The 24,244-nt window shown below is 42.3% G+C and overlaps 1 protein-coding gene across 1 annotated transcript in view; it reads right to left on the reverse strand.

Annotated features, from left to right (window-relative positions):
* LOC307169987 (uncharacterized protein) overlaps positions 1-24,244 on the reverse strand; it is a 74,276-nt gene that overhangs the window by 15,901 nt on the left and 34,131 nt on the right. The window contains exons 7-12 of the mRNA XM_079890890.1: positions 23,693-24,019; positions 20,479-20,805; positions 19,265-19,591; positions 10,398-10,724; positions 9,313-9,639; positions 1,957-2,010 (exon numbers count right to left, since the gene is read on the reverse strand). Of these exons, the coding sequence (XP_079747016.1) occupies positions 1,957-2,010; positions 9,313-9,639; positions 10,398-10,724; positions 19,265-19,591; positions 20,479-20,805; positions 23,693-24,019 (1,689 nt within the window). The remainder of the gene's footprint in view (positions 1-1,956; positions 2,011-9,312; positions 9,640-10,397; positions 10,725-19,264; positions 19,592-20,478; positions 20,806-23,692; positions 24,020-24,244) is intronic.

Consider the following 24,244-nt stretch of genomic DNA (forward strand, 5'->3'; position numbering starts at 1 on the left):
GGGGCTCCACGCAAAATCTCACCCCGTGGGGTCAAAATGATCACAAGAACGGTGAGCAAAAATCCCAGAACCACACGGGGGGACCTAGTGAATGACCTGCAGAGAGCTGGGACCAAAGTAACAAAGGCTACCATCAGTAAAACACTACGCCGCCAGGGACTCAAATCCTGCAGTGCCAGACGTGTCCCCCTGCTTAAGCCAGTACATGTCCAGACCCGTCTGAAGTTTGCTAGAGAGCATTTGGATGATCCAGAAGGGGATTGGGAGAATGTCATATGGTCAGATGAAACCAAAATAGAACTTTTTGGTAAAAACTCAACTCGTCGTGTTTGGAGGAGAAAGAATGCTGAGTTGCATCCAAAGAACACCATACGTACTGTGAAGCATGGGGGTGTAAACATCATGCTTTGGGGCTGTTTTTCTGCAAAGGGACCAGGACAACTTATCCATGTAAAGGAAAGAATGAATGGGGCCATGTATCGTGAGATTTTGAGTGAAAACCTCTTTCCATCAGCAAGGGCATTGAAGATTGAAGACGTGGCTGGGTCTTTCAACATGACAATGATCCCAAACACACCGCCCGGGCAACGAAGGAGTGGCTTCGCAAGAAGCATTTCACGGTCCTAGAGTGGCCTAGCCAGTCTCCAGATCTCAACCCCATAGAAAATCTTTGGAGGTAGTTGAAAGTCCGTGTTGCCCAGCGACAGCCTCAAAACATCACTGCTCTAGAGGAGATCTGCATGGAGGAATGGGCCAAAATACCAGCAACAGTGTGTGAAAACCTTGTGAAGACTTACAGAAAACGTTTGACCTCTATCATTGCCAACAAAGGGTATATAACAAAGTATTGAGATGAACTTTTGTTATTGACCAAATACTTATTTTCCACCATAATTTGCAAATAAATGTGATTTTCTGGATTTTTTTTCTCATTTTGTCTCTCATAGTTGAGGTATACCTATGATGAAAATTACAGGCAGCGAGAAGTTACTGCAGTATTAGCTGTGGTTGATATATCCACATTAACTGTTATGTGGCCCCTTTATTATGCCTGCGTTCATAAGCCGGCAATGTTCTCAAAGCACAAACATGTTTGCTGCATTTTTCCCCTATATCACACCAGTTCAGTGTTGCTTAACTGGGTTAGGGGAGATACTGATGACGTTGAAGCCGAGTTGGCTCTGTGCCAGAATACATTGGGTGTTTCAACCAGGTTCGGTACCCTGCCTAGAGCTAGCGAGCTATCAGTCTGAGTGCTTATAGTGCTTGTGCTCTACAGGGGCTCGATCGAGCTGGGCCAACTTCCACACGGCAGGGGTTTTATATGTTCCCCATACGTAATGTCGAGGGACCGACTGTCAGGAGATGCACACACAAAAGGTAGGCTAAGATCCAAGTGCAGCTTTAATGGGGTAATCCGTAATCATAAACAGCCAGGCAAAAGGACAAAATCCATACAGGCTTCAGCATTTCGAGGAAAATGGATTTCCCCATACGTTATGTCTCGTTCCCTCCTCTCAGGGAACTACGGTTACGTGAATAACCAGAGATGATTTAAACATGATAAAAGGTTATCAGGGTGGTCGCTGAAAAGGAAAAATGAGAGAACAACTGGCTGGATGTACATTATCCCAATTATTACATAGCTACTTGCCACGCAAGTAAATAATTAGACAAAATTTTGATCGAAGTCTAAATATTTTATTAGCTCTCGAAACACAAAGCTTCCGCGGAGAGTAGCTGTTAGTGTAACTGGTCTGTAGTCTGCGTTGTGTTTTGGTTGGTATGAGAAGAACAAGACAGCATTCGCAGTTTCACCGATCTTTTATTCCTGATGTACAAACAAATGTAATCAGCCTCTTAGTGAGATTCGCCCTCTTTAACTCTCTCAGTGCGTTACCAATGCAAAGAGCAATAAATCACATAACAATAAAATGCATATAACAGAAAACATACCTGATGTACAAACAAATGTAATCAGCCTCTTAGTGAGATTCGCCCTCTTTAACTCTATAAAACAAATGTGATGTACACTTGTCACATGTGCTCTCGTTTCACATTTAGGCCCAGATGCAAAAATATAGCTCAATCGGGGTGAAATGACGAAAATAACCACACAGATAGGTAAAATAATATTATATACATAAATTAAAGTGAAAATATAGACATAAAAGCAACAATTAAAATTAGGATTAAATAAGATTATCAGGAGCCCAAAATAACCTCACCTCTCAGTGCGTTACCAATGCAAAGAGGAAGAGGAGGGGATGGAACAGGAAGATATACTGACTCATGACGTCATCACAATTAATTAAAGGGAAAGGTACTCATTTCACTTAGGCAGTCATATCAGGTACATGTAAACGAACAATTTTGTGAGAATTCTAATAAACTATACATACATTTAACAGTACACTTTCTGTACCTGTTACATTAGCGCAGCAAGTTCAAACTAAACGTACATTTAAGAGATATGGCAGTCATACCACTTATTACACAGCATTTCACCACATAAATAATTATGGAGATAAGAGATATTGATTTCAGATTAAACTGTTTTAAAATCGTACCCGTTTGAATCTCATAATCCAACAGTGTACAAAAACAATAGTCACAAAATGGCAGCAGCTGCGTTTGCATGAAACAAGAGAGAGCGAGTTCACAATACAGGGTGGCATAATTAAATAACTGTACACAAAATATGGATTTGACTGAGTTTGAATATTTTATTAGCTCACCAAATGCAAAACTTCTATGAAGAAAAACAGTTCCGAAAGCGTATAGCGCTGCTGACTTCAGTGACCCGGATGAGCCTGTGTTTCTGTTTTCAGAGGTTGTCATCTGGGAACAATTTACTGCTGGATGGCGCGATTGACCAATCAGAATCAAGTATTCCAGAGCCGCGTAATAACTAATGTTAACAAATTGTAACAAATTGTAAAGTGTTACAGATAAATCTTCTGCAATGCCTGACATAAAAAAACTAGAACAATCTAAACAAAGAAAATACAGTAGTGACTACCTAGCGCTAGTCTTTACGTGCACAAGCAGTAGGGTGACCACCGTCAAACAAACCAAATGTGGGACGATTATAAGTTTGTGTGGGACAATGTGGGACATGTTACCAACACTAAAACATAACCTGAAACTGTTATATAATGTCTATCTAACTTAATAAAAACATTTGTAATCTGCCTTTCAGATGATAAAAATGATTTGTTCTTTAGTCCCTTTCAGAAAACACAACATAACATGTCTTTATTTTACATGTCATTTAAATTCAACATCACTGAGCCCAAAGGCATCATGCAGATAACTATTTTTGAAACAGTTCTGACCAAGTCCAACTAAAATCCAACAAAATAAACAACGAACAGTATTTATATCGTTTTTTATCTTGTAATAGAGCCACGTCCAAGTGATCTGAGGGCGTGAGCGCATCCTGGTGTGTGACGTCACGTGTGCGCAGACTGGTGCATAGATATACATAGACTAGATGCCCTATTGGCCGCAGGGCACTGAGAAATGCGGCCGCCATCTTAAACCGGTCGTACTCCTAGTTTCGTTGCATGGCAGCAGTAGATGCCAGAGAGCAGTGTGGAGCATTTTTCCTGTTTTAATCGGCGGACCATCGCAAATAGAGCCCGGGGGATTACTTTTAACATTACCGTACTATTGGTTGTATTTTGTGAATAGAATATTACCAGATAATTGAGCAAGGATCTTTGATATTACTGTACTGAAATCGTAGCCAGCTAACGTTAGCTAGGCTATGTTTACTGCACCAGCCGATGTTCACCCGGCATGGAGAGGTGGGGTAAAGTAATAATTACAAGAGCTTCTCGGTTATTTTAGTCCCGTCCTAATGTGCCATCTCAGTAATCATTACGGACAATGTCAGTAAAGATTACGGCGACTTTTACCTTCTGTAAAAAGGTCCGGGAAAATAACCTCAGGAAACGTTTATATTAATAGACGTGCGAATATACCCTCTGTAAATAATTTCGAGTTTAAAAGTAGTTTCCTGTGGTTATTTGTATTAATGTGTTTTCCACATACCATTCAGATCAGAAAGAAGTTCGAAAGCACTTGTTAGAGGCACGAAACTTATAGCGTTACGTTAGGTAACGTTAAGTGCCTATTACAAACATAATCCAAACTGAAGTTAATTCATATTGTTCGACCGGACATAACTGTTTTATATGTATATATATAAATATAGGTTATTTGTGTTTGCGCACGTGATATCAGGAAGCAATTAATGTACACACATGTTTCTTCAACTTATTAAAATATTTAACTTTACTGCAACTATCTGTTTCTGCTTCTTTATCATATTTATAGTGTGTGATTTATAAAATACCTTATATCCTACATCACATATTTTGATTTTGGACGTCTGGTCACCTTATATCTTATTTCAGAATATTATATTACTGTTAAGCCTACTATGAATATTAAAATACGCCGAACCTTGTGTCCTGTATCATAGCAACATGAATGACCTTTGCAGCAAAAAAACCCGTGTGAAAATCAGTTCGGTATTCAGTGAGATATTATTAATTAAATGCGCTGATAGCTTATTGCACCTGCCATACAGATTACACTGAGTGGAGCGGGTGACCGGTCTAAGATGGCGGCCCTACTGCTCGACTGCGCCAATAGGCAGTAGCGGTCAATAGGGCGTCTATCTATATGATGTCTGTGGATATATACAGGTGCTGGTCATATAATTAGAATATCATGAAAAAGTTGATTTATTTCAGTAATTCCATTCAAAAAGTGAAACTTGTATATTATATTCTAAGGGCGAAATAGTCAATCACACATTGGGGGGGACAGCTGTGGGACTTTTTGTGTTGGCGCATGCACACATTTTTTTAATCAAAATAAAATAAAAGTCAGAGTCCGAACACTTAACAGCATACAACAGTCAAGAAAATTTTGTACATTTTAAAGGTAAGTTCATTAATCTGGTGCACTTTGAGTCACCCGAATCCACTGTTAAAAATAAATAATCCACCTGCTAACCGCCCGAACCTATGATATTCTCTGATTTAGATATCTGCATCTGAGCATCACATTACAATTATTCAAATTCTTATAGTGTTAAGCATGATAATATGGTAACATATCACACTGACATAGGCTGATTTAAAATGAACATTTATTTAAAATAAAAGTTCTTCTTTTGCCAAAATTATATTTCCTTAATAGCCTAAAAAGAGGCTTTACTCAGTTTGGGCCATGCAAATTATGGGAGTTTCCCGGGAGAAATAACAAACCGGGAGGGGTCCGTGAGATAGGGCTAAAAAACGGGAGAAACCCGGGAAAAACGAGAGTGTTGACAGGTATGGCCAAATGTCTGTCAGATTTGGCGCTCCTAACTCTTCTTCTGTTTGGTTTTTCCTAACTCACTGACGGTGCACGAGCTACTAAAGGTATAGGGAAAACATGACATGGATTTCAGGAGAAATAGGTTTTGTTAATGTATAGTGTAAGGCCAGTCGAAAGGATTTCGGAAATGGACTGGCCGGGATTTTATATTTTCGGAGCTGGAAAGAAAGACGTATTTGCAATCACATCGATATTGCCCGCATAATCATACAGTATGATCAAATATTGGGGGGGACAAATTGTCCTTCTTTGAATATTGGGGGGGACTTGTCCCCCTGTCCCCCCATAGAATTACGCCTATGTTATATTCATTCATTACACACAGACAGATATATTTCAAATGTTTATTTCTTTTGATTTTGATGATTATAACTGACAACTAATGAAAATCCCAAATTCAGTATCTCAGAAAATGAGAATATTACTTAAGACCAATACAAAAAAAGGATTTTTAGAAATGCTGGCCAACTGAAAAGTATGAACATGAAAAGTATGACCATGTACAGCACTCAATACTTAGTTGGGGCTCTTTTTGCCTGAATTACTCCAGCAATGCGGCGTGGCATTGAGTCGATCAGTCTGTGGCACTGCTCAGGTGTTATGAGAGCCCAGGTTGCTCTGATAGTGGCCTTCAGCTCTACTGCATTGTCGGTCTGGTGTATCGCATCTTCCTCTTCACAATACCCCATAGATTTCCTATAGGGTTAAGGTCAGGCGAGTTTGCTGGCCAATTAAGAACAGGGATACCATGGTCCTTAAACCAGGTACTGGTAGCTTTGGCACTGTGTGCAGGTGCCAAGTCCTGTTGGAAAATGAAATCTGCTTCTCCATAAAGTTGGTCAGCAGCAGGAAGCATGAAGTGCTCTAAAACTCCCTGGTAGACGGCTGCGTTGACCTTGGACCTCAGAAAACACAGTGGACCAACACCAGCCGATGACATGGCTCCCCAAACCAACACAGACTGTGGAAACTTCACATGGACTTCAAGCATCTTGGATTGTGTGCCTCTCCATTCTTCCTCCAGACTCTGGGACCTTGGTTTCCAAATGAGATGCAAAATTTGTTCTCATCAGAAAAGAGGACTTTGGTCCACTGTGCTTTATTAAATCCAGATTCAACGCAGGCGTCTACCAGGACATTTTCAGAGCACTTCATGCTTCCTTCATTTTCCAGCAGGATTTGCACCGGCCCACACTGCCAAAATAACCAAAACCTGGTTCAATGACCATGGTATTACTGTGTAATTACTGTGTGTTTTCATGTAATATTCTAATTTTCTGGGATTTTGATTTCGTGGGTTTCATAAGCTGTAAGCCATAATCATCAAAATTATAACAAATAAAGGCTTGAAATATCTCACTTTGCATGTAATGAGTCTATATAATATATTAGTTTCACCTGTTAAGTTGAATTCTTGAAATAAATCAACTTTTTGATGATATTCTAATTATATGACCAGCACCAGCACTAGATGTCGCATTAAAGACATTCGTTCCAATGAACTGCCGTAGCCAAGGCGACATCTAGTGTATATATCTATGCACCAGTCTGCGCACACGTCACACACCAGGATGCGCTCGCGCCCTCAGATCACTTGGACGTGGCTCTATTACAAGAGGTAAAAACGATATAAATACTGTTCGTTTTCTCACACAAACCGCTCGTTTCGTGTCTTAGGCCATTAATGTGTACTTACGATGGGGAATTGTTTCATTTGGACGATGGGGAATTTTTTTAATTTGGACTCTGTGCATGCTCTTTGAGATAGTGACCATAGACCTGCATGATATGACTGTCAGACAAGAACGGTTTGACCTAAAAATATCAAAATTGAAACTACTGTGGAAAAAAAGACACCTACATCTTGGATGCCCTTGAGGTAAGCTAAAACATACCAAAATTTAATTTCAAAGTGAACTATCCCTGTATCCCTTAAGGCGAGACACTGCAGGTGAATAGGGTAACATTTTAAAATAATAGATAATTCAACTTTATAAAACTTCCTCAGTTGATCCGGAAAATGACAAACAACTAATTTTGAGAAAACAGCATTTAAAGATTTGTAATGTAAAAAAATCATACTTTTTTAGTAGAAACAACTATTTACAGACACAATATCTAATCAAATCATCAGCAACAACAATACAAACCACCTAAAACACATCAAAACTTATAACATAGCATTTATGGCCTTCAACTGAACAGAACCCCAGTCAAAAACACACTCTGGAAATGTCAGAGCACGTCACATGAAAGTGCCTGGGTTTAGTGTTCAAAACAGAAATGATGTCATCATAGTCCAAAGAGTCACACATAGTTCTTTTTCAAATAACGTTTTGGCTAAAAAGCAGCTAGCAAAGTTAGCTGGCTAAAGGCCGCCAGAGCTAGCCTGGTTCTACCAGACTCTCGAACATTTCATTTGTACAGAGAGTCTGGCCTCGCTCCATTGAGAAACGTTTACTTCCTTGAAGGCGGGTTCTCTGTTAAAGTTCAAAACTATTGGATCTGCCCAGAGTCACTCAGGATCTGCCATAGCCAATCGCTAACGTGTGGTCGTCCGAATGATCAGAGGATTATGTTTAGAATAATGGTGCATTCTATTATTGTCAACTAACCGACTCGGACCTCGGATATGACGTCACTTCCACACTTCAAGCGTTCTGGTATGTTTTGCTCGTCCGAGTCGGAGAAAAAGATGGACGCCACCCGGAAAGCTTTTGCTATGTAGCACTGGCCGAGTACCAGCCGCTCCAAAATAAGTAGCACTATGTGCTTCGTCTAGTAACTAGTTTACCTCCTGTTAGCAACGCTAGCCACGTTAGTAACACCTGTTTGAAACAAGGCTTCATTCAATATTGCACTCACAACAAGACCGATTACCATACCCAAAGGCAGTGATACGGACGCAGTAAGGTATTGCAGTAATACGTCGAGTGATTAAAATTTCAACAAAATCATTTAAACAACCAAAGCGGTACACAAACAATGAAAACAAGTCACACAGGGCGCAGCCATCTTGGATTCCGTATCGGAATTCTTGCTCGGTGTCCTCACGGTTGTCCAAACTTCCGAGCGGCAAAATGAAAAAAAAAAGGGGGCGTGTTGGTGCGTGTTGCTAGGCAACGTCTGTCTTTCTAGTCGGAACTCCGACACGGATAAATAATAGAACGCAGCATAAGATGTCTGTCTTTTATAAAGTTTATAAAGCGACGAGAATACTTTTTGTGCGCAAAAAAAAAAAAAAAAAAAAACGACTTTATTCCACTATTCATTTCCTTCTCTCTGTTCCGCGAGTCTTGATAAAGCAGCGCGTCTGTGTGTTGTACGTCACGCGTAGGCTCACTATTGGCTGACGCTAGTCATGTGTGTGATCACATCAACGTCATCATTCTCAGCCACTCCCTCTATTCGCTGATTGGTCCTACAAAAAATTTGTTTCTGGAAACCTAAGAATATACAGCAGTCCCAGACGTAGTACTGAAGGAAAATGAAATTGAGCGGAAGTACGTAGGAGGGCGGAGCCAGGCTACGCCTGAGCCCGCCTCTCAGAGAGTCCTGTCGGAACCCCTAGCAACCAGAGCAACCAATTACGTTCCAGAGAGAGGCTTTCTAACTTGCTTCAACAGTTAATTTTTTTTCGGAAAACAAATTAAACACACACACCAGTCAACAATAAATCAGGTTTATATTAATATATTTTCTTAAATACATTTGAATAATAAAAATAAACTAAAAATGTATTTTGATCAAACTTGCCTGGGCGGGCCAGTGAGTAATGTGGGCGGGCCTGGCCCATTACTGGCTACGCCCCTGGATTGGTTGTGTGGGCCATGTGTTGGAAAAGGATGGGAACCACTGATCTCAACTATTCACACAGTGCTAATCTAAACATACTTATTACATTGATGTACTCACCGCTGACAGTCACAGTGAACAACCTGTGTATGGTGTGATTGCTGATGCTGATGTCAACTTCATAATCTCCGGAGTGTTTGGTTTCAGTGTTCCTGATGGTCAGAGATCCACTCCAACAGTCCAGCTGCAGTCTGTCTTTGAATCCCTCATCAGTATTAGATGTAAAGGATTTTCCAATCTTTCTTGTGATTTCAGCTATAGGAGAGTTTAGATGTCCAAACCTCCACTTAATCACATCATATCTCTGTGTTTCAGTAACACCAGTGTTTAGAGTGACTGAATCTCCCACCATCACTGACACTGTCTTCACTGGATCAGCTGGCACAACTGGAGAAGAAACATAATTAATAAAACCTGCACTGCAATTATTCAGATCTTCACTGGTCTAAAACCAACATGTCAAATCTGTAAAGAGATTTTCTGGATAAGGCAGCAACATCTAGATAAGAATGTGTTCATGAAATCAAGCGAGTTACACACACCATAACTCCTGAGTTCAATGAATCCACATTTACATTTGTTCATTTACTTGTTCTTTTACCCAACGTGAAATAATAATGAGGAAAACATAGTGATTCATTATAAGGAGGCTGCGCATCTCAGACAGTGTGTAAATCATAAAAATTATTTCTCTTTCACTTCTCCTTGTCTGTGTTCTTAATAGCCACTGTCGGGCCTTGCCCCCGATCATGTCTCGGATGACTTCATATACCAGCTAACATCAGCATTAAAGACTTTTAAAATCAAAAGAAAAAAAAGTGTTTGAAATAACTTCTGTTTGTGATCTGATGTGGATTCTGATCACCGTATAAAGCAGAGATATTTATATGCGATGCAAAAGACTATGCGTGCTAACCATTACCATAGTAAACATGGTAAACACGACCGCTGACGAAATAAAGACAAATCATAGGCAATCACAATCCTGTATTCATTTTATCTGTCAGTATGTCTGACAAAACAGTTGAAAGTGATTCTGTTCTGTTCAATGACGCAGATAAAGAGAAAAACCTCTGAATGTCATTGATATAATAAACACGATGATATGATTTAAACATAACCTGCTTTCAAACATAATGACTCACCATGAACAGAAACACTGAAGATCTTTTCACTGTCGCTGCCCTTGATGATCACTAGTTTATAATCTCCAGAGTGCCTGTTTGTGATGTTCATGATGGTCAGAGATCCAGTCTGATGATCCAGCTTCAGTCTGTCTCTGAATCTCTCAGTAACTTTATTACACTGAACATCTATACAGATAATACTGAGATCTCCTTTGATGTGAGCGATGTTAATTTTATTAAAATACCATTTAATCTTCTCTTGTTGGTTTGTTTGAACACCAGTGTTTAGAGTGACTGAATCTTCCTCCATCACTGACACTTCTTCTGTATCAACACCAGACACACCTGAAGAAGAAATGAACAGAAAATGATGTGATGTCTATGACAGGTATCCAAAATAATAAAAGAGGAAGTGCTATAAAAATGTTTCTCTACAGATCAAACAAGCAGCGTAAAAACACAAATAACACACACGCACAATGCCACCGAAACAGTAACTATATATACAGGATAAATAACTCATCAAACGGTCTAAGCGGTAACATAGTACATGCTACTTTGAGCTAGATACTTACAGCTATAAAATATTTTTGCAAGCATTACACACAGTGAAATTTATAATGTTAGAAAATATTATATTTAAAAAAAATGCTGTTCCTTTGAACTTTCTATTCATCAAAGAATTTTGAAAAAAAATGTACACAACTGTTTTCAACATTGATAATAATAATGAATGTTTCTTGAGCATCAAATCATCATATTAGAATGATTTCTGAAGGATCATGTGACACTGAAGACTGGAGTAATGATGCTGAACATTCAGCTTTGATCACAGGAATAAATTACAGTTTAAAATATATTAAAATAGAAAACAGTCATTTTAAATTGTCATAATATTTCACAATATTACTGTTTTTTTTTTTATTGTTTATCAAATAAATGCAGCATTGGTGAGCAGAAGATACTTCTTTTAAAAACATAAAAAAAATCTTACTGACCCCAAACTTTTGAACGGTAGTGTATATTACCAAAATTTTACTACATGACCATAAAGTATAAAACAAGGTGCTTTCTGACATTTTACAATTATTACAGAGTGGATAAATCGTGGGATAAATTTAATAAGGTTTTGACCTGAACTGAACATGTATACATTTCTCAAGCACTCTGCACTCATCCCACGTGTTTTCATGAATATTAAAACCAATTTCTCCTAGCAGTAATGTGTACAATTTCGGCACACTACCACTCATGGGATGTACATTAACAATTCTCTCTGAGGTGGGATTCAAATTCAAAACATCAAAGTCTGGAATGTGCTTTCCAACGAAGTCTTTAACTGACAAATAACGTAAAAAAAAATGTGCAGAAACAAGAGCATAATTTTGTTTTAGCTGTTTAAAAGAGCTACACTGTAAAAAAAAATCCGTAAAAATCCGGTACAATGTACCATAATAATTTGAAGAGATTTTCCGTATTGGTCTTTTACAGGACTTTTACCCGTATTTTTAATTACGCGTTGCATTGTGGGAACTAGAACCTGATCGGCGCGAAAAGTTGAGACGCAAGCGCCATTGCACCTATGCATTACACACACAGATGACGTGGCCAAAGTTGCTTTTTAAAGTCGGATTTCGGATCTGTGGAAGCCATTCTGACACTTCTGTGGTAAAAACCGAAAATTATATTTTGATAAATGTCAAATAAGCTGTTTATGTAACGTTATTTAGTTGCCACCTGGCATGTTAGGCAATGTCGGACCCGCCGCGTTTATCGTTTTATGCATATCGTCACACATTGAAAGATTTAGTTCTTTTACGAGAGGTCTCTCGTATTGCGTAAGGTTAGCTTACGCATCGGGAAAGTCTTCTTTCTTCGAGATCTGAAGCCAAAAAATTATCCTTAATTTTGTATACATTGTCAACGCAGTGCAGCAGCCGACAGACCTAGGCAGGCTGTATAAGCGTGCTCATTGGCTGCTCGGCGGCAACTGCTTAAGCCTATCGGTGAGCGCTCTGAACGCGGCAACCAATGAGGGCGCTTCGCGCCCTCCACACCCTTCTAACCGTCAGAATGGGTGTGGCCAGCGTGTATATATTCAGCGCTCATAGGCTAAAATTCTGATTTTCTTGTCTTCAGCGACGCTCTTCGCATCGCTGGATCTTGAGAGCCGCCGCCGTTGAAACCAGCGACCAGCAAGCTTAGGACAGCGCCTGAAGAAGCCGGCCGTCTTCGCCGCCTTCAGCCATCCGTGCCTGCTACGCTATCCGGCGACATATCCTTTACATTATTACTGTTTCTGTGTGTATTCTAAAAGAGCACGAGGCGTTTTTGTAAACGCTCAGCAACGGAGACCGCCACCTTTCTGCGCTCTCCACCTGGGCCGCGGGCATGCCGCCACCGCACTCTCCGAGTGCGAAGAGCTTTCAATGTCGACCCTGCGGGCTCGACTTGAAGCTTTCGACCAAGCTGTCGCTCCGCCTGTCCCTGCCGGGCCGCGCAATAAGAAGCGCCGCTCGCAGCGACCACCGGAGACTGTTGTGACTGAGGAGCTCGCCGGAACCTCTCCCTCGAGCTCTCTCTCGCCCTCTCCCTCCCGGCCGCTCAACCGCCGGCTCTCGCCCGCGCCGCCGCCGCGTCAGGAGATGAGGCGAATGTGATAGATACCCGTACTCTCCCTCTGTTCGAGCCGTGCAACTACGCCGCTCACAAGGGATGGCAGAAGCGGACGGTCTCGGAGCGAGTTTCCTCTCCCTCTGTTCGAGCCGTGCAAACTGCACCGCTCACAAGGGATGGCAGGAGCGGACGGTCTTGGAGCTCTCTTTACGTTACAAGAAAGCTACTCCGTCCTCGCGCGTCACTCACCGGTGAAAGGGGAACAGAGTGTTTTCGTCCCGCCGTGGCCTGGACTATAACCTCCATTTCTCACACATTTCTCAGTCCCCTCTTAAGTTCAGGCGACTGGAATTGTTACTATTGCAGTATACGAGCCTGTTATAAATACGCGCTCGCCTGCAAGCAAACGCCGTCACAAGACATGATGACGCTAACCGAGTACTAATGTATTCCCCCTGTGGCTCAGTGGCGGAATCCTAGACTGTCAAGCTAGAGACCCGGGTTCGGTCCCCGCTCTCGCAGCAGATAAAGTTTATGCTGTTCGCTTCTCCGAGCTCGCGGCCAGTTTTTCTTACATACAGAAAACAAGCCCGCTCTCTCCCTCGTTGGGCCGCGCAGATTGCGCCGTTCAAGGGATGACAAAGCGGACGGTCACGAGCAGCGTTCAGCGTGCGCGCCTCACTCACCGGCGAAAAGAGAAGAGAGTGTGTTAGTCTCGCTACGGCTGGACAACCGCCAATCCTCACACATTTCTCAGTCCCCTCTTAAGTTCAGGCGACTGGAAATATTACTATTGCAGTAAACGGGCCTGTTTTAAACACGCACGCCTGCAAACAAACGCCGACGCGACACATGAGGGTCGCTTTTTATATGCTCGCGCTAACTGAAAGCTAATGTGTTTTCCCCTGTGGCTCAGTGGCAGAATCATACGCTTTCATGCGGGGGATCCGCGTTCGATCCCAGCTCTCGGGGAAGATAAAAATTTATGCTGCTTGCTTCTCCGAGCTCGCGGCCAGTCTTTCTTACTTACAGAAAGCGAATCCGCCTCTCGCACCACACCTTCTCAGGGTGCTCGAGTATTTTTGAGCGTCTAAACACGAGAGAAGAAAAGACGGTTAAATCCCGCAGCCCTGCGGCTGGACCACCGTCGAAGCTTAACGCTCTGTCAGTCCCCGTTGCCACGGCTACTGCAGCTGTTTACATCGCAGTCAACGAGCCGGTATATCTACCCGCTCGCCTGCGCGCATCCGCCGTTCTCACGGCAACCCAGAGAAATTTCAAAAGAGCATAATGTCTGGTTGCACGGCTGACGGCGTATGTGTTTCTAGTACAGTGAATGTGCCCACGTTTCTGTGTTCACCCCTGTACACAAGCACTATACATCCCGTGTCTCTCACAGAGCCCACTCTCATGAAGCAGGCAAAAGCCGCTTTAGTGTTAAAAGTAGGTCACGTGTCCACCTCTCCGTGCCCACACCTACTCACTGCCCGCTCTGTCACACGGCCTCGCACGACCGGTCATGTTTTAAATGTAAGTCCTGTGCCCGCCCTCGAGCGCTCACACATACTAACTAACATTTTCGCCCCGACGCCGACATCGCGCGTCGCGCCTCACACTATATGTTCCCCGTCCAAAGCCACCGGGACACTGTGTGTAAAACGGCCAGCTATCACTACGTGCGATCCGCCGTATCTAAGCACCAAGAGCGCGCGCGCCGCGCCCGCCCCTGAATGTAAGTCCTGTGCCCGCCCTCGAGCGCTCACACATACTAACGAAAATTTTCGCCCCCGACGCCGCCATTGCGCGTCACGCCTCACACTTTATGTTCCCCGTCTAAAGCCACCGGGACACTGTGTGTAAAATGGCCAGCTATCGCTGCGTGCGATCCGCCGTATCTAAGCACCAAAAGCGCGCGCGCCGCGCCCGCCCCTCCGTTTCGAGCTCTCGAGCCCGCGATGCGCGGCGATCGGAGCCCGGAGGCCATTCTGCCCCTGGCTGCACACGCAAAAGCGTGGGAAGCTATTCCAGGCGCATCAGAACGGGTGCTAAGCACAGTAAAACAGGGCTATACTCTGCAGTTCGCTCGCCGCCCTCCGCGCTTTCAAGCGCGTATCGAGACCAGAGTGAATGGGGAAGTAGCACATCTACTTCGAGCAGAAATAGCTACACTTCTGTGCAAAAGGGCTATAGAACCGGTTTCCCCTTCCATGAGCGAGTCAGGCTTTTACAGACGCTATTTCCTCGTTCCCAAGAAGGACGGAGCTCTCAGACCAGTTTTGGATCTGAGACGTTTGAACAAGGCTCTTATGAGAAGACCGTTCAAAATGCTCACAACCAGACAAATTCTCGCGCAAATTCGCCCGAGGGACTGGTTTATCTCTCGATCTAAAAGACGCGTGCTTTTCAGATCCAGATAATACCCCGTCACAGGCCATTCTTGAGATTCGCCTTCGACGGTCAGGTATATCAGTACACAGCCCGCCTGTCGACACAGCGCGCGCGCTGCATTCGACGCCTGGCCGCGTCCCTCCGTCCGGGCAGCACCGTACCTCTCAAAACATTTCAGAGGTTACTGGGTTGTATGGCCTCAGCCGCAGCAGTGCTTCGGCTGGGTCTTTTACGAATGCGCCCGCTACAACGCTGGCTGAATGCCCGAGTGCCTCACAGAGCATGGGCTTCCGGCGGTATTCGCATCAGAGTGACTCAGAGCTGCGTTTCAGCTCTGAAGCCCTGGTTAGCGGCCGACTGGTACCAGCTGGGAGTGACAATGGGAGCTATCTCACACCGCAAAGTTATCTCGACGGACGCTTCCACCTCAGGCTGGGGCGCTCTGTTCGAGGGCAAACCGGCTTTTGGCCTATGGTCAGACCGGGAAAAATGCCTCCACATAAACTGTTTGGAGATGATAGCGGTCGAGAATGCGCTCAGGTGCTTCCTCCCATTCATACGGGATCACCATGTGCTAGTCCGCTCGGACAACACGTCCGTGGTATCCTATGTGAACCGACAGGGCGGTGTCAGATCCAGGAATCTGTGCAGGCTGACAGAACGCATTCTCGTGTGGGCTTACTGCTCCGGATCCGCGCGCATGCGGGGTCCCGTGGGTGCTCTCCTTCTTACAAGAGCTGTTGGAAAAGGGCAGATCCCCTTCCACGCTCAAAGTATATGTGGCCGCTATTGCAGCGTTCGCTGAGACGACGCGCGGCCGGGCAATGGGAAGGAATGAGCTCATTATCCGCTTCCTCAGACGAGCTAGATGGATGAATCCCCCGCGGCCCCCCTCGGTTCCCTCGTGGGATCTGTCCTTGGTCCTAGCGGCCCTAGAGGCTTTTCCCTTTGAACCGCTTGAATCCGCGGATCTAAAGTATCTGTCGCTTAAAACCGTTTTTTCTGATAGCTCTGTCTTCAGTCAAACGAGTGGGTGATTTGCACGCGCTATCTGTTAGCCCTGCATGTCTTGAGTTCGGGCCGAATGACTCGAAAGTCATTCTCAGACCGAGACACGGTTACATCCCCAAAGCGATTGGAACCCCGTTTAGGGCACAAGTTATGTCCCTCTCGGCTCTGCCAGCATCCGACAGTGGGGACAGTGATAACCTCCTATGCCCTGTCCGGGCGCTGAGAGTTTACATCACGCGCTCCGCCGCTTTCAGGCTTTCCGAGCAGCTCGTTTGTTTCCTTCGGCGGACGCACCAAGGGTCTTGCCGCCTCGAAGCAGAGCTTGTCCAGGTGGATAGTGGACGCGATAGCAGCAGCTTATGCCTCTAGACACCTGCAGTGCCCTCTGGGCATCAGAGCCCACTCCACTAGAGGCATGGCCTCGTCGTGGGCCTGGTCCAGCGGAATTTCTAATCACGGTATTTGTATGGCGGCGGGCTGGGCCTCCCCGTCAACATTCGTGAGGTTTTATAACCTGGAAGTTCCTGCCCTACAGGCAAAAATACTGTCAGCATAAGTGACATGTATGCTCTGCCCATTTCTCGTGTGCAGACTACGTTCATATGCTGGCGCTATTCTGGTACTATACTCAGGGTGAAGTGTTTGACTCAGACCGGCTGATCCGCTCTGTTTCCTATTTCCCGTTACGCGCTGTTGTCGGTGCTGGCCCGCGCTGCTGGCCGCCTGTATTATTCTCTGTCGCGCGGGAATTTTTCCCTTCATGTGAGACCGACTATGTCGTTTTTCTCCTACCCTTATGAGTGCTTATGTACTGTATGGGCTCGCTCTGCCGGCCCTACTGTTTGTACTGTTATATGTTTATAGACCGGCCGCGCCGCTCTATTTCATATGCTGCATGAAGTGCCTGTACTGCGCTGGCCCGTCTCTCCGACCGGCCACATTTCCCAGCAGAGTGTTTTCCCCGGTTTCCCTGGGATTCATGGGCTGGATGCTCGGCGCACACGGCGTTGACAAAGGGTTCCCGATGCGTAAGCTAACCTTACGCAATACGAGAGACCTCTCGTAAGAGAACGAACTCGGTTACTAATGTAACCTCGGTTCTCTCTAGAAGAGGGAACGAGTATTGCGTAACCTGCCGTGTCGCGCCACGAGCATTTGCGCTTCAGACTGCGAAAACCAGAATTTTAGCCTATGAGCGCTGAATATATACACGCTGGCCACACCCATTCTGACGGTTAGAAGGGTGTGGAGGGCGCGAAGCGCCCTCATTGGTTGCCGCGTCTGTCGGCTGCTGCACTGCGTTGACAATGTATACAAAATTAAGGATAATTTTTTGGCTTCAGATCTCGAAGAAAGAAGACTTTCCCGATGCGTAAGCTAACCTTATGCAATACTCGTTCCCTCTTCTAGAGAGAACCGAGGTTACATTAGTAACCGAGTACGTTCATACTCGTGGAACCCTGACTGTATGTGTTATAGTGTCCTCGTTGTAATTGGTTTATTGGCTTTTATTTTGTAGACCCGGATGAGCCTGTGTTTCTGTTTTCAGAGGTTGTCATCTGGGAACAATTTACTGCTGGATGGCGCGATTGACCAATCAGAATCAAGTATTCCAGAGCCGTGTAATAACTAATGTTAACAAATTGTAACAAATTGTAAAGTGTTACAGATAAATCTTCAGCAATGCCTGACATAAAAAAAAAACTAGAACAATCTAAACAAAGAAAATACAGTAGTGACTACCTAGCGCTAGTCTTTACGTGCACAAGCAGTAGGGTGACCACCGTCAAACAAACCAAATGTGGGACGATTATAAGTTTGTGTGGGACAATGTGGGACATGTTACCAACACTAAAACATAACCTGAAACTGTTATATAATGTCTATCTAACTTAATAAAAACATTTGTAATCTGCCTTTCAGATGATAAAAATTCTTTGTTCTTTAGTCCCTTTCAGAAAACACAATTACATCACAACGTAACATAACATGTCTCTATTTTACATGTCATTTAAATTCAACATCACTGAGCCCAAAGGCATCATGCAGATAACTATTATTGAAACAGTTCTGACCAAGTCCAACTAAAATCCAACAAAATAAACAATGAACAAATAAAATCTAAAAACAACATGAAATTAGATAATTGACAGTCATGTAACGGGTACAGAAAGTTTCCTGTTAAATGTATATATTGTTTTTTAGAATTCACACAAAATTGTTCGTTTACATACACCTGATATGACTGCCTAATTGAAGTGTGAGTGCCTTTCCCTTTAATTGTGGTGATGACATCATGAGTCATGTTAAATATAGGTGGAAAACTACGCTGCAAAAAGAATAAATAAAATGCTTTCTTAAAGGCAAAAGAACGCATGCACGTTTTCTTAATATGATCATTAAAAACCAACAGACTGATGAAAATGCGGGACATTTTCTCAATATGCGACGTGCGGGACAAGGGGTGAAAATGCTGTGCGGTACAACGCAAAGCGGGACGGGTGGTCACCCTAACAAGCAGCCACCGCTCTGGTTCCACAGGAACACTGAAGCTGTAATAATAGGATATTGGTGAAATTGATTTGTCAAACGCTCTAGTGGGTATGCGTGTTTGCGCTATGGAGAGCATCAAATGTTTCTATTTACAATGTGCTTTTTCAGTGAGCAATGTAGCTAGCTAACAATCTTCGTTTCTAAGTCCTCATTACCAAATGTGACAAATAGTGGGGTCCATTAAAACTCTTGCAGTGGGAAGTGGAAACTTGCGTGATTGATTGTGTGGGCCGTGTGTTGGAAAAGGATGGGAACCACTGATCTCAACTATTCACACAGTGCTAATCTAAACATACTTATTACATTGATGTACTCACCGCTGACAGTCACAGTGAACGACCTGTGTATGGTGTGATTGCTGATGCTGATGTCAACTTCATAATCTCCGGAGTGTTTGGTTTCAGTGTTCCTGATGGTCAGAGATCCACTCCAACAGTCCAGCTGCAGTCTGTCTTTGAATCCCTCATCAGTATTAGATGTAAAGGATTTTCCAATCTTTCTTTTGATTTCAGCTATAGGAGAGTTTAGATGTCCAAACCTCCACTTAATCACATCATATCTCTGTGGTTCAGGAACACCAGTGTTTAGAGTGACTGAATCTCCCACCATCACTGACACTGTCTTCACTGGATCAGCTGGCACAACTGGAGAAGAAACATAATTAATAAGACCTGCACTGCAATTATTCAGATCTTCACCGATCCAAAACCAACATGTCAAATCTGTAAAGAGATTGTCTGGATAAGGCAGCAACATCTAGAAGAGAATGTGTTCATGAAATCAAGCGAGTTACACACACCATAACTCCTGAGTTCAGTGAATCCACATTTACATTTGTTCATTTACTTGTTCTTTTACCCAACGTGAAATGATAATGAGGAAAACAAAGTGATTCGTTATAAGGAGGCTGCGCATCTCAGACAGCGTGTAAACCATAAAAATAATTTCTCTTTCACTTCTCCCTGTCTGTGTTCTTATAGCCACTGTCTGGCCTTGCCCCTGATCATGTCTTGATCAGGCCTCGTCGGGGCCAATGGCCAGGGTTTTTTGGTCCGCTGAATAGCTTGGTCCAAAGCGGGCCAACTCAGGCTTGAGGAGTGGTTATGAACTCAGGCAGAGTTTACCTGAGTCTGGAGACGGCAGCGCCGCGGATGACTTCATATACCAGCTAACATCAGCATTAAAGACTTTTAAAATCAAAAGGAAAAAAAGTGTTTGAAATAACTTCTGTTTGTGATCTGATGTGGATTCTGATCACCGTATAAAGCAGAGATATTTATATGCGATGCAAAAGACTATGCGTGCTAACCATTACCATAGTAAACACGACCGCTGACGAAATAAAGACAAATCATGGCAATCACAATCCTGTATTCATATTACCTGTCAGTATGTCTGACAAAACAGTTGAAAGTGATTCTGTTCTGTTCAATGACGCAGATAAAGAGAAAAACCTCTGAATGTCATTGATATAATAAACATGATAATATGATTTAAACATTATAACCTGCTTTCAAACATAATGACTCACCATGAGCAGAAACACTGAAGATCTTTTCACTGTCGCTGCCGTTGAGGATCACTAGTTTATATTCTCCAGAGTGTGTGTTTGTGATGTTCATGATGGTCAGAGATCCAGTCTGATTATCCAGCTTCAGTCTGTCTCTGAATCTCTCAGTAACTTTATTACACTGAACATCTATACAGATAATACTGAGATCTCCTTTGATGTGAGCGATGTTAATGTTATTAAAATACCATCTAATCTTCTCTTGTTGGTTTGTTTGAACACCAGTGTTTAGAGTGACTGAATCTTCCTCCATCACTGACACTTCTTCTGTATCAACACCAGACACACCTGGAGAAGAAATGCACAGAAAATGATGTAATGTCTATGACAGACATACAAAATAATAAAAGAGGAAGTGCTATAAAAATGTTTCTCTTCAGATCAAACACGCAGCGTAAAAACACAAATAACACACACACGCACAATGCCACCAAAACAGTAATTATATATACAGGATAAATAACTCATCAAACGTTCTAAGCGATAACATAGTACATGCTACTTTGAGCTACTTACAGCTATTAAATATTTTTGCAAGCATTACACACAGTGAAATTTATAATGTTAGAAAATATTCTATTTAAAAAAAAATGCTGTTCTTTTGAACTTTCTATTCATCAAAGAATTTTGAAAAAAAATGTACACAACTGTTTTCAACATTGATAATAATAATGAATGTTTCTTGAGCATCAAATCATCATATTAGAATGATTTCTGAAGGATCATGTGACACTGAAGACTGGAGTAATGATGCTGAACATTCAGCTTTGATCACAGGAATAAATTACAGTTTAAAATATATTAAAATAGAAAACAGTCATTTTAAATTGTCATAATATTTCACAATATTACTGTTTTTTTTATTGTTTTTTTTTTAATCAAATAAATGCAGCATTGGTGAGCAGAAGATACTTCTTTTAAAAACATAAAATCTTACTGACCCCAAACTTTTGAATGGTAGTGTATATTACCAAAATTTTACATGACCATAAAGTATAAAACAAGGTGCTTTCTGACATTTTACAATTATTACAGAGTGGATAAATCGTGGGATAAATTTAATAAGGTTTTGACCTGAACTGAACATGTATACATTTCTCAAGCACTCTGCACTCATCCCACGTGTTTTCATAAATATTAAAACCAATTTCTTCTAGCAGTAATGTGTACAATTTCGGCACACTACCACTCATGGGATGTACATTAACAATTCTCTCTGAGGTGGCATTCAAATTCAAAACATCAAAGTCTGGAATGTGCTTTCCAACAAAGTCTTTAACTGACAAATAACGTAAAAAAATGTGCAGAAACAAGAGCATAATTTTGTTTTAGCTGTTTAAAAGAGCTACACTGTAAAAAAAAATCCGTAAAAATCCGGTACAATGTACCATAATAATTTGAAGGAATTTTCCGTATTTGTCTTTTACAGGACTTTTACCCGTATTTTTAATTACGCGTTGCATCGTGGGAACTAGAACCTGATCGGCGCGAAAAGTTGAGACGCAAGCGCCATTACACCTATGCATTACACACACAGATGACGCGGCCAAAGTTGCTTTTTAAAGTCGGATTTCGGATGTGTGGAAGCCATTCTGACACTTCTGTGGTAAAAACCGAAAATTATATTTTGATAAATGTCAAATAAGCTGTTTATGTAACGTTATTTAGTTGCCACCCGGCATGTTAGGCAATGTCGGAGCCGCCGCGCTTATCGTTTTATGCATATCGTCACACATTGAAAGATTTCGTTCATACTCGTGGAAGTTCCCCTGATTGTATGTGTTATAGTGTCCTCGTTGTAATTGGTTTATTGGCTTTTATTTTGTAGACCCGGATGAGCCTGTGTTTCTGTTTTCAGAGGTTGTCATCTGGGAACAATTTACTGCTGGATGGCGCGATTGACCAATCAGAATCAAGTATTCCAGAGCCGTGTAATAACTAATGTTAACAAATTGTAACAAATTGTAAAGTGTTACAGATAAATCTTCAGCAATGCCTGACATAAAAAAACTAGAACAATCTAAACAAAGAAAATACAGTAGTGACTACCTAGCGCTAGTCTTTACGTGCACAAGCAGTAGGGTGACCACCGTCAAACAAACCAAATGTGGGACGATTATAAGTTTGTGTGGGACAATGTGGGACATGTTACCAACACTAAAACATAACCTGAAACTGTTATATAATGTCTATCTAACTTAATAAAAACATTTGTAATCTGCCTTTCAGATGATAAAAATTCTTTGTTCTTTAGTCCCTTTCAGAAAACACAATTACATCACAACGTAACATAACATGTCTTTATTTTACATGTCATTTAAATTCAACATCACTGAGCCCAAAGGCATCATGCAGATAACTATTTTTGAAACAGTTCTGACCAAGTCCACCTAAAATCCAACAAAATAAACAATGAACAAATAAAATCTAAAACAACATGAAATTAGATAATTAACAGTCATGTAACGGGTACAGAAAGTTTCCTGTTAAATGTATATATTGTTTTTTAGAATTCACACAAAATTGTTCGTTTACATACACCTGATATGACTGCCTAATTGAAGTGTGAGTGCCTTTCCCTTTAATTGTGGTGATGACATCATGAGTCATGTTAAATATAGGTGGAAAACTACGCTGCAAAAAGAATAAATAAAATGCTTTCTTAAAGGCAAAAGAACGCATGCACGTTTTCTTAATATGATCATTAAAAACCAACAGACTGATGAAAATGCGGGACATTTTCTCAATATGCGACGTGCGGGACAAGGGGTGAAAATGCTGTGCGGTACAACGCAAAGCGGGACGGGTGGTCACCCTAACAAGCAGCCACCGCTCTGGTTCCACAGGAACACTGAAGCTGTAATAATAGGATATTGGTGAAATTGATTTGTCAAACGCTCCAGTGCGTATGCGTGTTTGCGCTATGGAGAGCGTCAAATGTTTCTATTTACAATGTGCTTTTTCAGTGAGCAATGTAGCTAACTAACAATCTTCGTTTTTAAGTCCTCATTAACAAATGTGACAAATAGTGGGGTCCATTAAAACTCTTGCAGTGGGAAGTGGAAACTTGCGCGATTGGTTGTGTTGGCAGTGGGTTGGAAAAGGATGGGAACCACTGATCTCAACTATTCACACAGTGCTAATCTAAACATACTTATTACATTGATGTACTCACCGCTGACAGTCACAGTGAACGACCTGTGTATGGTGTGATTGCTGATGCTGATGTCAACTTCATAATCTCCGGAGTGTTTGGTTTCAGTGTTCCTGATGGTCAGAGATCCACTCCAACAGTCCAGCTGCAGTCTGTCTTTGAATCCCTCATCAGTATTAGATGTAAAGGATTTTCCAATCTTTCTTTTGATTTCAGCTATAGGAGAGTTTAGATGTCCAAACCTCCACTTAATCACATCATATCTCTGTGGTTCAGTAACACCAGTGTTTAGAGTGACTGAATCTCCCACCATCACTGACACTGTCTTCACTGGACTAGCTGGCACAACTGGAGAAGAAACATAATTAATAAGACCTGCACTGCAATTATTCAGATCTTCACCGATCCAAAACCAACATGTCAAATCTGTAAAGAGATTTTCTGGATAAGGCAGCAACATCTAGAAGAGAATGTGTTCATGAAATCAAGCGAGTTACACACGCCATAACTCCTGAGTTCAGTGAATCCACATTTACATTTGTTCATTTACTTGTTCTTTTACCCAACGTGAAA

The sequence above is a fragment of the Squalius cephalus genome, assembly GCF_949319135.1.
Source record: "Squalius cephalus genome assembly, chromosome: 13".
Lineage (NCBI taxonomy): Eukaryota > Metazoa > Chordata > Actinopteri > Cypriniformes > Leuciscidae > Squalius > Squalius cephalus.